This window comes from Pituophis catenifer, unplaced genomic scaffold, assembly GCF_029215685.1.
Source record: "Pituophis catenifer annectens isolate HBS135680 unplaced genomic scaffold, rPitCat1.0.hap2 SCAF_7, whole genome shotgun sequence".
NCBI classification, from domain to species: domain Eukaryota; kingdom Metazoa; phylum Chordata; class Lepidosauria; order Squamata; family Colubridae; genus Pituophis; species Pituophis catenifer.
In genome coordinates, this window is record NW_027256887.1 from 63,148,651 (window position 1) to 63,159,589 (window position 10,939).

At 39.5% G+C, this 10,939-nt stretch overlaps 1 protein-coding gene across 1 annotated transcript in view; it reads left to right on the forward strand.

Moving 5' to 3' along the window:
• Window positions 1-10,611, forward strand: part of CARD10 (caspase recruitment domain family member 10) — a 54,305-nt gene extending 43,694 nt beyond the window's left edge. The window contains exons 18-23 of the mRNA XM_070948004.1: window positions 597-654; window positions 1,798-1,879; window positions 3,560-3,712; window positions 6,424-6,545; window positions 7,842-7,957; window positions 10,188-10,611. Coding sequence (XP_070804105.1) covers window positions 597-654; window positions 1,798-1,879; window positions 3,560-3,712; window positions 6,424-6,545; window positions 7,842-7,957; window positions 10,188-10,395 — 739 coding nt within the window. The 3' untranslated portion in view covers window positions 10,396-10,611. The remainder of the gene's footprint in view (window positions 1-596; window positions 655-1,797; window positions 1,880-3,559; window positions 3,713-6,423; window positions 6,546-7,841; window positions 7,958-10,187) is intronic.
• The last annotated feature ends 328 nt before the right edge of the window (window positions 10,612-10,939 follow it).

Sequence of the window (10,939 nt, forward strand, 5' to 3'; positions counted from 1 at the left end):
ATAGCTCAGTTTTTATTAAGAGGCATTTACCCAGGAGGAATAATAGGAACTAGCACATCATTATGAGAAATGGGAGTTGGGGTTAGTAACAACCTCCTGTTCTGGTGCTATATAAAATGGAGAGCTATACTTATGGCTTTTAGTCACCAAATGATCATAAAAATGACAGCTTTTTGGCATTGGTATGTCTTGGAATACCTCTAGAGCTGGGGTTGGCAACCCGTGGCACTGGAGCCGCATGTGGCTCTTTCATCCCTCTGCTGTGGCTCCCTGTTGCCGGTCGGCTCCACAATTGATAGGGCTTTCGGTTAGGACAGGTAGAGGAAAAAAGGCACCGTGCTAGGAGGAGACTCTATGGTGGGGGAACCGGACTTCTGATCAGCAGTGGAAAAAGGACACCATGATAGGAGGAGACTATGGTGGGGGAACTGGACTTCTGGTTGGCTCCAGAATTGAACGGGGACTTCCGGTTAGGACTTTTGTGGCTCTTTGAGTGTTTAAGGTTGCCGACCCCTGCTCTAGAGAGTACTTGGCATTTGTTCTGTTTCATTTTAGGCTGCCAAGGGTCTGATTTTCAACTGATGTCATTCTTTCAGGGCTTACCAGCTCTTGAAGATACAAGTAGCAATGTGGCAGAAAAGCTGCAGGAATAAGGTGAGCTGAAAGTGAGAGACCGGGGATGACGGATGGGTTACCTAGAAAGAACTAATAGTTCATCATTGATTGGAATTGCCATCCAACATATCTGGAGGCCACCAAGGTGGAGAAGGTTAATTTTACTCATTTATATTCTGCATCACCAACAGTGAAAGGTGACTGCAAATATTGCTCTTCTTTCCAGTAACCCAGATAAATGCTGATTGAATAATGAACAGTGAGAGAAGAGTATTTTATACAAGTTCAGAAGGACTATTTTTTTTATTATTGCATCATATTATTAGACTACAAAGCCTTATTGTTGTTAGCCATAATGTAATCTGTTCTTTCATCTAAGAGTCTCAACCTGGCTGATTATCAGTCTGGTGATTATCTAAATTTATTCTACCCTTTACCCTAAACTGAGGTAAAGATTGAATGGCACAAGGTCATCAAAGAGACTATTTAATTGTGGGTGATTTTAACCCATTTCTTTATTCTAAGTTGTGCATTCTATCTATTACATCATAACACATCATAACCCAGTTGAATTTAAGTCAGAATTGTTACTTTGTCTTTATCCTACAGAAATAAACTCATTTTCATAATCAATCAAGTGCAGGGGCCAATTTGTTAGAATCTGATAAATAATATATTATTCCTATTCTGCTGCTTTCCTATTTGCTTTTGTATTTCATGTTTTATTTTATTTTATAATTCAATAAAAATGTTAATAATGAGAATCAGATTAATAATCAGTGTTAAATAGTAAAGTTAACGAGTAAGGAACCAGATAGCTGATTTCCTACCATATTGGTAAAGTAAAAATACTTTTATCAGGAGGTAAGAACCCTGTGTGGTAGTACATTAATGGTAGCTATTTCTGTGGTGTATTTTCTTTCTGGAGCTGAAAAAAAAGCATTTTTTCTATTTTATGTACTTATATTTTGTATTTCTTAACTGCCCATCTCCCTTAGAGATTTACATTTTTTCTTTAGATTCCTCTAAAACTAGTGATAAGTCCTACCTTTCTCAGTGAGCTGCATCTCAACAGTCTACTTAGCTTCCAATAACAAATATGTGGGTGTAATTTTTGCTGAATAATGCATTCTTTGTGTTTCCTCTTTTCCCTTTCTTCTCTCTTCCCTTTGGTCCCTTTAGCTGAAGAAACGGACCTTGAAGCAGCTTCGCCTGGTGAAATTCAAGAAACATAATGAGAACCTTTGGCCGGACTCTTGCCCAGGTGAATTGTGATTTTTCTTACGTCTCTGTCCACAGATAGATGGAAGAAGCTTAAAGCTGTACTTCCATTTTAGATTAGTAACTTCTGAGGGACAGTTCATCCTATCAGGGAGGTGTTCTCTATATTCTGGGACATTAAACCTTTGCACGTTCATAAGAAGTTAGAAATCGATGCTTTATTAAGATTCTTAGCCTGCCTTTGAATCATGCCGTCAGGACAGTTTACAATAAAATATTAAAGGCCTGGTAAATAATTAACATATACAAATAAATGTAAAACCAGGGAGTCTTCTAAAATCAGCATACAAATAATACACTGTATCAAACACCCTAAAATAAGTTAAAGGGGTAATAGAAAGCAAAATCAGCAGGCACCAGAAAGACATTGGATTAGGTGGCAGGTGAATCTTCCTGGGAAAGTGTTTTCAGAGCCATTGTAGGCCAGTTGTTGAAAAATTCTTTCTCCTAATAACTATCACAAATGATTGGGGATAAGAGCCTCTGATGAAGATCCAAAATAAGAATATGTTGTAAATCCAGTGTGTATAGGACCTTTGTCTGTGAGTGTGCATGCATGGAGAGCAGTGGTGGGTTGCCCCTGGTTCAAGCCGGGATCGCTAGAACCAGTAGTAAAACCGGCAGGAGGCTCCGCCTACTGACCCAGACGTCATCATAGGTGATCTGCGCATGCGCAGAAGCGTGTATGGGTGAGATGCGAACTGGTAGTAAAGGTAAGTAGAACCCACCCCTGATGGGGAGATAATAATGGAAACATAGATTACTATATGTAATTGAGAGTTTAGGATCTTTCCTGCAATACACTACTCATCAGAGAAACAATTTACACTGTCTTTATATGCGTGCACATATTCAGAAGCTTCTCCAATCTGGTGCCTTCCAAATATACTGTTCTGACAATCCTGTTACTCTCGACCTGCTGCCTGGGCACAATAGATATGTACTTTAGTATATCAAGAGGTTACCAGAGTGCAGATATTTGCTTCATGGTACCACACATTCCTTCATGTATGTTGAACTGGGTGCTGCTTATTTGTTTTTAATCTCGGGACATGGCTGATTTAATTTGTAGCATTTAGACAGTAGTGGTTTAAGTAATGCATGACCCAAACAGCTCCACCCCTTCTTTGCAAATACGATATACAACTAGAGGTAGTGTTTGACTTAATGACCATAATTGAGCCCAAAGTTTCCATTGCTAAGCAAAGCAGTTGTTAAGTGAGCTTTGCCCCATTTTACAAGCTTTTTTTTTTTGCCACAGTTGTTAAGCAAATCACTGCAGTTGTTAAGTGAATCACACAATTATTAAGCGAATATGGATTCCCCCGTTAACTTTGCTTGTCGGGAGCCAGCTGAGAACATTACAAATGGTGATTACAGGATCCCTGGACAGTGCAACTGCCATAAATACTTATTTTGATCACGTAACCATGGGAATGCTGCAATGGCCATAAGTGTGAAAACTGTCCATCAGTCACTTTTCTCAGTGCCTTTGCAACTTTGAACAGTCACTAAACAAATTGTTGTAAGTTGAGGACTACCTGTACTAGAAACACAGGAATCCTCCTCCTTATCTGGTATCACTCACAGATCTTCCCTGGCTAAACTTGCATATAGAAAACCAGCAAAGTCTCTCCCATTACTCATTCCTTTCTACCTACAGTTGGAGTTGAAAAACCGTACAGTCTGGTTCATCCTGTAGTGGTTCAGGCCCGTCGCCCCGTCATGCTTTCCCCTGGATGCTTAGCCCCTCTGCTCCTGAGGAACCTTCTGGGCCTGCCTTCTTCAAGTCAGGATTTCTGCTTCAGCCCAGCAGGTAAGCTCACGTTCGGAGTGTCCTAGATCAGGGTTTCCAACTCAGAGTCATTCCAGGATGTGAACTTCTGAGTTGAATGCAGGTAGCCCTCGACTTACGACCACAATTGAGCCCAAAATTTCTGTCGCTGTGTGAGACATTTGTTAAGTGAGTTTTGCCCCATTTTACCACTTTTCTTGCCGCAGCTGATAAGCAGATCACTGCAGACAAACTTGCAGACAATAAATTCCTTCGATAACAGGATTGGCAGCAACCCAGTAGCTGCTTGCCAAGAACTTTACTCACAGAGCATCAGAACAAATACACAAAGCCACAGAATTGTCAAGTCCAGTCCGTATTAAATCCAAGGCAGGCAGATAATGTAGTTTCAGAGATACAATGCGACTCGCTAGTTGTTTAGTTTTGTCCGTCACAGAGCCTGAATGGCCACCCCCTTTTATCCCCTGTGGGGTGTGGTCCAGTGACTCAGCTTAATCTCTGGCACACCTCCTTTTCTGATGTGTGCGCTTGTCTCTCCGATGCTGGCGTGGATCCAGCCAAGACTTATCTTCGTCACTGACTGCGACTGCTCGGCGATACCTGGCTCCTGGCCAATCTCTTTTCCTTCGGGAGACACCTGAGGCATTGCCAGAGAGGAGGGTCCTGGAGAGGGAGGCCTGGCCAACTCCTCTCCTTCACCTTCGGAGTCTTCTCCCTCCGATAAGACGGGCTCGGGGGTCGGAGTCACAACACTTGAAGAGAAGCAGAACAAAACCTTGGAAGGAGGCCTCTTGTATTTCAGCCTGTGCTTGCTGTTTCCACAATGCAAAAAGTTAAACTATCTGGGCCAGAAAAATTGAATTCTGAGACACTGCATTCATTTATAGAAAATAAAAACCACACCAGCCCATTTGAGTGCTCTGTGAGATTGCAGCAAAAAGGTGTTCTTTTCCTAAGAGCTTCATCACAGGGGTGAAATCCAGCAGGTTCTGGAGAACCGGTAGCGGAAATTTTGGGTAGTTTGGAGAACTGGCAAATACTACCTCTGGCTGGCTCCAGAGTGGGGTGGGAATGGAGATTTTGCAATATCCTTCTCCCAGGAATGGGGAGGGAATGGGGATTTTGGAATATCCTTCCCCTGGAGTGGGGTGTAATGGAGATTTTGCAGTATCCTTGCCCTGCCATGTCCACCAAGCCACTCCCACCAAACCACACCATGCCCACCAAGCCATGCCCACAGAACCGGTAGTAAAAAAATTTGGATTTCATCACTGCTTCATCCACTAATGCTACAATCATTTGCATGGCAGGTTAAAATCCATCCATGGCCTGGGGAACATTGAGATAATATTGTGTGCACAATAGGACACATAAGAAACTCCTTCTGAGAGCAGAATCCTTGGATAGGTCTCGAAGAAAAATGGCTTTCTCTTCATAGATCATCTTACAAAAAACATTGGAAATTACGATATAGTAGAAATTCTTTATCTAGACAACCTTGTCTTCTATTAATTCCGGTCTTTCTAAGAGCTTTCTTCTATTGCTGTTATCTTTTTTGCTGTCTCTCTCAACACCAACCTTTTTCCTTCCCTGATGACAATGTGGGAGAATAAAGGGAGTCATCCTTTGGAAGAAAAAGTAAAGTACAGAATAAACTAATCTGCAGTTTATTTCTTTGCAGTCACAGCAAAAGTAACGGTAACAATGCCATCCCCTTCACTATTTCTTCTCAATCGCCACGTTTTCTTACAGGAATGCTTTGTATGTTGTATGATGGGATATTACCAGTGGTGAAAACTGAACCGGTTTACAATCGGTTTGCTGGCTGTGCATGCGTGCTGCGCGCCAAAGTGCACTGTGTGCACATATGCACAGTGCACACCACACACCAAATGCGAGGTGCGCACATGCAGTGCACACTAAAAGGAGGCATGGGGTAAGTAGAACAGTGCGTGTGTGGGGGGGTGATTAGTTGTGGCGTGCGATCTTCAGAGCCTTTAAAAAAATTTTAAAAGCATTTTTTTACAACCTATTCACCGAATAGGTTGTAAAAAAATGCTTTTAAAAGTAAAAAAAAAAAGGCTCTGACGATCACGCGGCACAGCTGTGATTGTCGGAGCCTTTTTTTACCTTTTAAAAGCATTTTTTTTATAACCTAGTCACCGAATACGTTGTAAAAAAATGTCTAAAAAGTGAAAAAAAAAGTTTAGATGATTGCATATTGCTCAGCTGATCGTCGGAACTTTTTTTTTTTACATTTTTTACTACTGGTTCGGCGAACCAGTAGCCTTTTTTACTACCAGTTCGGGCGAACCAGACTGAACTGGTAGCATTTCACCCCTGGATATTATCCCATCATCTGCGTTGCATATTTTAAGATGTGTCCAATTGACCTTGTGTGGGAATATGCCATTTTGCCTTTTGTTTCAAGACAATAAAAATGTCTTGGGCTAACCCCATTTTTTTTCCAATCCTGACTTAGTCCTAGTATTCAGCAGACTCCACTCCAGACTGCAGGATTAGGTTTTAATCCTCTGAATACTTAATGGGAAGTAAATACCATTAAATTCAGTGAGGTTTATTCTGATTAAAGATGCATAGGAGGATTGAGGGTGACTGTCTTAATTTATAACTTGGAAGCTTTTTGTGGCATTCAGCCCATGCTTCTTAGTGCTATTCCCTCCTCCATATGTTTTACTATCCATCTTTTGTTGTCGCCTCTTTTCACACAGATAACCTTGCAAACCAAAGAGGATTCTGTGCTTCTTCCAAGAATGTTGTTAATGCTGAGAGGCTCTCTCAGACTCAGAGGGACTGTGGGATGATCCACATGATCCAAGAAGCTATTAAAAAGGTAAGAAAACGGAGCCCAGCAGTTCCCACTACTTAGAGGTGGAGGTGAATTGATTTTATTTGTTTGTTAGATTTATATCCACCCTTTTGTTCAGGAACTCAAGATAGTGTACACTCCTTCCATCCAAAACAACAAATCTGTGAGGTAGGTTGGGTTGAGAGAGAATGACTTGGCCCTCCACCCATGCCTTTGTGCACTGGAACCAGTGCAGCATTGGGATCTCAGACTTGATATGTTGAAGGGGTTGCTTTAGTGTGGGAACTGTAGGAATTAAACAAATGGGCCACTTTTTGCTATAATACTGGTTGTGCTAAGTGCTATTAAAAAGAAATATATCTGTAGAGCTGGAGGCATAACGTCTATGTTGCAAATTTAATGTCATGAAGAGACTGATGGCCCATAGGCTCTTCTCTGGTAGATTAAAAATGCGAGATCAGCAAAATAGACAACGGAAGGTATAAAGCAGCCTTCTCAAAGTATGCTTTTCGGATCTGATGACAGTGCACATAATCCACCAGCCATCAGAGGGATGGCAGTTCAGGAAGATTAGTATAAGCTTATCAGAATAGAGAAAACCAAGAGGATTTCCCCCCCCTGTGTGAATAGGAGAAAAATGCGGTCCAGTTTTGGACAACCTTACAGCATTCATTCAATAAAACGGAATGAAGGTAACGAATAAAAGGATTGGTAACTATTTGTGGCAGGGATCTTATGGTTCTGAGAGCAAGCCAAAATTTATTAGGCTGAAGCTATCCCAGCCTTCTGGATAACAATTGAGAACATTTATCCTGCTTAAAATCCTCCTATTGAGTGGCTGATACATGGAATTACATAAAAAGCATAAGAATGTGGGCAATCACTTTGCAGAAGTTCAATGAATTCTTATTAAGTTGTGCCTGGTTACTGATTTCTGTGTGAGAACCAGCACTACTCAGATCATGATTTCATCTTGTTAATTTTTTCTTTCATTCTCTGACCTTTGTCGAGCTCATGGGATGTATATAGATCTGTGGGAATTTTTAGTCTTCAGATAACTCAGAAGACATTTTGTCCCTGAAGGAGTCCAAATCCAATGTAGACATATAATAAACAGTACTGTGTCTATTATATCAACTGGCTCTGCCCTTCAGTTCTTTTTTCTTCCTTGTAAGTTGGTTGTAAATTCCATCTTTTAATGGAATTACTATTGGAAAAGCAATGAGTTTTCATACTATGGGATTTGATTTAATATAACTAATCTGAAATAGGTTATTTCTTTTCCATCTGAATCACTAAATCTGTTGGATTTCTTCACAGAACCAACACTGTCTGCTGGAACTGGAGGTCCAGCTGGTAAAGGACCTAATTAAAAGTGAAATATACCCCATCATTATCCACATTAAAGTCACCGAGAAAAAGATCAAAGGAGTCAGGTATGAATAAAAGCTGTTTTCAGAAGTGGAATGTGGATGGAAAGAGCTACTGTCTTCCAAAATATAAGGCAGAGATAAGGATTGGAACAGAAACTGCTACCAAACAAGAGTCATAGGATGGATGGGCAGGATCTTGCAGGATCTACTTTATTTTTACTAATACCCTAAGATCCATTAAGAAGATCTTGGAACAAAGGATGACTATTAGAGGGATGCTAGGAAATAAATCTGCATGCCAAATTCATTCTACTACCCAAATAAATAAATATATAAATACCCATATCAATCATCACCAAAGATCTATTAGTTTTAGATCAATATTCTCTCCACCCCTTCCAAATCCCATCTTGACTAATTTATAGGGCTTATTTGGGTGGTTCTTGCATTTGTTGCTGTTAAAGAAGTTCTCAATAAATATGATGAATTAAAAATACAGTATAGCATACTGATAACCATGCTAGTTTTCAACTCTAAGCATTCAAAAGATAGCTTTCATGTTCTGCAGCCAGTACATTTGGAAGTGATCAGAAAAGAAGCAGTTCTCGGGATATTCAGTGATGGACTGGTTAGGGCATCAGGCTAGAAATCAGCAGAAGGTGAGTTCTAGATCTGTCTCTAGTCACCTACCCTAAGCACTAGGAAGGAAGCAATGGCAAACCACTTCTGAAAATCCTTGCCAAGTCAACTGCAGGGACTTATCAAGGCAGTCTCCAAGAATTGGACATAATTAAATAGAAGAAGAAAAAATACTACTGAACCCTAAACAGTGATATTTGACTACCTATCATAGCCTGGCATTAGTCTGTAGTATAGTAAACCTTCAATTTCATGGATTAATATGGAAAGGTCCTTTAAATAGCAAATGGCATTACAGCATTTTATGCATGAATGAAAAGAGTATAATATGCATGAAATGTAGAAAAATGTACAAATAGTGTCTGGACTGATTCACCAAGTAACAGACTTTCAGATGTTCAGGCAGCTTACTGCCAACAGGTTGAATTTTCAATATGTGTTGTGATGGCAGGAAAGGTGGATCCTAACAGCTGTGAACCAAATATTTCTGACAAGGAAAGAGATGTTCTGATTTCTGTGTTCAGCACAAAATATGTACAAAAACACTTGGCTTGAGGTTTTGGTTTAATATAAGTGTAAATCCTGAAATGTAGCTTAATCAAGAAATTATGGTTAAGCAATTGATAAATTAGCATGAAGAATGAATCTAGCCAATGAGTAACAGCAGCTAAATTTCCTTGGATGATATATGACTCTCCTTGCCTGTTTTGTCCAGAAATTGCCACCTCAACAATATGCATTTTCTATAGTTTGTTTACAGTTTCATGGAAGAGCACTAAGAAACAGTTGGCTTAGCTAGAGATCTCAATGAATTAATATTGACTTTATATGAATATCCCTCACCTGTTGCCAGTTCTCTCTGTCATTCTTTCTGTATGTGGAAATGTTTTAATCTATATGTTAAAAAAACACTCTAGATAAGAGATAAAAATTATTTTTTATTTTAAATTAGACTACTGACCCATCTTGCTTAGTACCAGTATTGGCAACATTTACTAGCATTTTCCCAAAATTTAAATATTCTTGCTTGGGGACATGTATTCTATTTAGCCAAGCACCTCCCCATATATATCATGAATGACCAAGTTTCACTAATACCAGTACAAAAATATCCTCTGGCTTTTTCAGAACTTGACTTGTCAGAGCTGAAAGTCTGCTCTCAGCTATTATTGTTGAATAACAATATTATAATTCATAATATTGCACTAATATAATTATTGGTGCTAACAGCAGCCAAAGAATTTGTACAGTGGCCCATCTGTCAAGCGGTGCAAGGATTGCAAATTTAGGAAACAAGAATTACTGGGATTTCTGGAAAGATTTGTATTGCTATTAGAGTAATGCAACATAATCCGGAAAGCCTGTCAAAGCAATTCTCCCATTCAACTGTTACCTAGTGTAATTAAGGTGGAATTGCTCTGAATGTCCTTTTCCTTATTTCCCCTTCTCCTGGCCTAAGGAATCTCTTCTTTAACAGCACTTTTTTCTCCTTAACTTTCCTGGGATCTATTAAACATTCCATCACATCATCAATTCTTGAGATTAGAACATTAGACTTAAAATATGCTTTACTAAGCCTCCATCAACAAAAATGTCATCGGTCTCTAAAAAGTTACATGATTAATGCTGCATTTCTCTTCTGTGTTCTTTCTAGGAGCCTATTAGGGAAGCCAGGGCAGCGAGAATCTGAGGTGCTGAAGAAATGTCAAAGAGATGAATGGGTTCTCCATACTTTGCCCTGTTCATGGGTATGGGTAGATCCTCAATCCTGGAGCAGTGCAGAGGACCTGGTAAAGGTGGTACGGGCTCACATCTTCCAGGAGCAAACCAGGATGGTGTGGGTTGAGGAGAATGATGTGTGATAGATGATACTGGAGTGTTCACTCATGCAGAAGAATGGCCTCTGCAGGACAGAGGCATACGCTCTATAACCCACCAACATTGCCTTGTATTTGTCATTTACCCCACAAAAAGAGGACATTTGGTATATCTGGCATGTTCATAATCAGGGTCATTTCTTTTTTTCTTAAGCCAAAAATTGGGGGTTAATAAATGAATGAATATAAATAAAAGGAAACTATGGCTAAAACTATTGGTTTTGGTTTTGTGTACTTTTTAACTATAATTAATTTTATCCACTTCATCAATTGATAATTGTAATATACTTTACAAACATATATGTAAACATTTTTTACATATATTTTTGTTAGGCATATTTTTGCAAGTCCTTCTCCATAATATATTTACATGTGGATTATATACACTTTTGTGCATTAGATAATTAAATTGGAGAACCATTTTGAAAAATATGGAGACATGCAAATTAATATATAATTGTATTTTGATTCTTGCATTGATACAACATGTAGCTGATACTAGCTAATCCTGAATATCTAAGCAGAGATA